General features: G+C 39.0%; 1 protein-coding gene across 1 annotated transcript in view; it reads left to right on the forward strand.

The window, feature by feature from the left end:
* Positions 1 to 1,371, forward strand: part of LOC122256115 (uncharacterized) — a 12,348-nt gene extending 10,977 nt beyond the window's left edge. Inside the window, exon 10 of the mRNA XM_043020585.2 lies at positions 926 to 1,371. Coding sequence (XP_042876519.1) covers positions 926 to 1,312 — 387 coding nt within the window. The 3' untranslated portion in view covers positions 1,313 to 1,371. The remainder of the gene's footprint in view (positions 1 to 925) is intronic.
* Positions 1,372 to 1,804: the final 433 nt, after the last annotated feature.

Here is a 1,804-nt window from a genome sequence, read left to right on the forward strand (position 1 = left end):
TATCAGTGTATAATTGGAAATGAATTCTTATATGAAATGAATAAAGTAAGCACTTTCTTGAAGAAATCTACACTCATATGAAAGATAATGTGATAAAAAGTCTGCTTGGTTGTCGTAAATGATCTCATGAGTGTATGCATGCTATTGCAAAGGTAATCAGGCATTCTAGTTAGCGTATTTGCTTTGTATATTTCATAGAAGTCTAAGGAATATTAAGTCAGTCATAATCATTGATACAAGACAACATTGGGATACTTTCTCTCTCTCTCTCTCTCTCTCTCTCTCTCTCTCTCTCTCTCTCTATATATATATATATATATATATATATATATATATATATATATATATATATACATATACATATATATACACACACATACATATATACATTTTTTTTCTTTTTTATTTCTCTCTCTCTCTCTCTCTCTCTCTCTCTCTCTCTCTCTCTCTCTCTCTCTCTCTCTCTCTATCTATCAATCTCTCCCTCCCTCTCTCTCTCTCTCACTCACTCACTCACTCACTCACTCACTCACACACACACACACACACACACACACACACACACACACACACACACACACACAATCACATTCTTTGATTTGTACATGATTAAATTAGTTTATCGGTCAGTTGAAGGAGTAAGAACATTATGTTTGGAAGCATCTTTCCCGTAAGCAATATGTAAAAAAGAGAGTGATCATGAACATATTGATAAAAATATAACAAATAACAATAATGATAATAACAACAACAATAACAACAGTAATAGTAATAATAACACCAATGATAACAGCAGTAATAACAATAAACCACTATTGGCAACAGCGATATCAATATCCATGACAAAACAACAATGATAAAGCTTATCAGCCTAGCAACAACAAAAACAACAACAACAAGAACAACAACAACAATCGCTTTGCAGGACCGCATCATGGTGTCCCTGACGTCCCTCCTCGTGCTGGCGTCGCTCTTCAGCCAGACGAGCCAGTCCATCCCCAAGACGGCTTACCTCAAGCACATCGACGTGTGGTACATCGTCCTCATCACCATCGACTTCTTCATCATCGTCATCCTGGTCGTCATCGAGAACCTTCGTCTGTATAGCGAGTCGGACGACCGCGTGTTCACCGTGACGGCAGCGAGCGCAAAGAAAATGGCGGAGGTCGGGCGGGTGCGCAAGGCGATGCTCGATTACCGCGTCCTTTCGCTGAGGTTGAACAGGGCGTGCGTGCTCGTGTTTCCCGTGGTGAGCGCGCTCTTTGTCCTCGCCTTCTTCATGATCGGGCTCGTGCAGTACTATGTGGATTAGTGAGGGGGGAGGGGGGGGAAGGGCTGGTATCAGGTTTAGGTGCACTAACGCGCGAAAATGCAGGCACACATAAGCACACGCACAAAGAAAGAAAAAAACAAAAAACACAAAAAACACACACTTATATTTATATATATATGACAGACGAAGGATCAGCTAATACCCCGACTCTAATCTAATCGGCTATTATTAAGTTTGACGCATGATTGACGTCCATTTCACGCAATCGCACTTTATTTATATCATTTATAGCTAGACATAGACATAAATAGGCCATGATATCAATGCTCCTTTCCTAATCATTTGCAAAATTTTAGATAATGTATTTCCGACCGAGATGTTGCGAGTCACTTTCTGCAATTGCACTGATAATAGATAGAGCTCTCTCATACTCTTTGCAAAAAAATATGAAGATTGTGATCTCCATATAGATTTATAAGGATAATGGAAACAATGATATTGATGATAGTAATAATGATGGTGATGATAATA

This window comes from Penaeus japonicus, unplaced genomic scaffold, assembly GCF_977035675.1.
Source record: "Penaeus japonicus unplaced genomic scaffold, GWHDUDI00000001_assembly GWHDUDI00000030, whole genome shotgun sequence".
Classification (NCBI taxonomy): domain Eukaryota; kingdom Metazoa; phylum Arthropoda; class Malacostraca; order Decapoda; family Penaeidae; genus Penaeus; species Penaeus japonicus.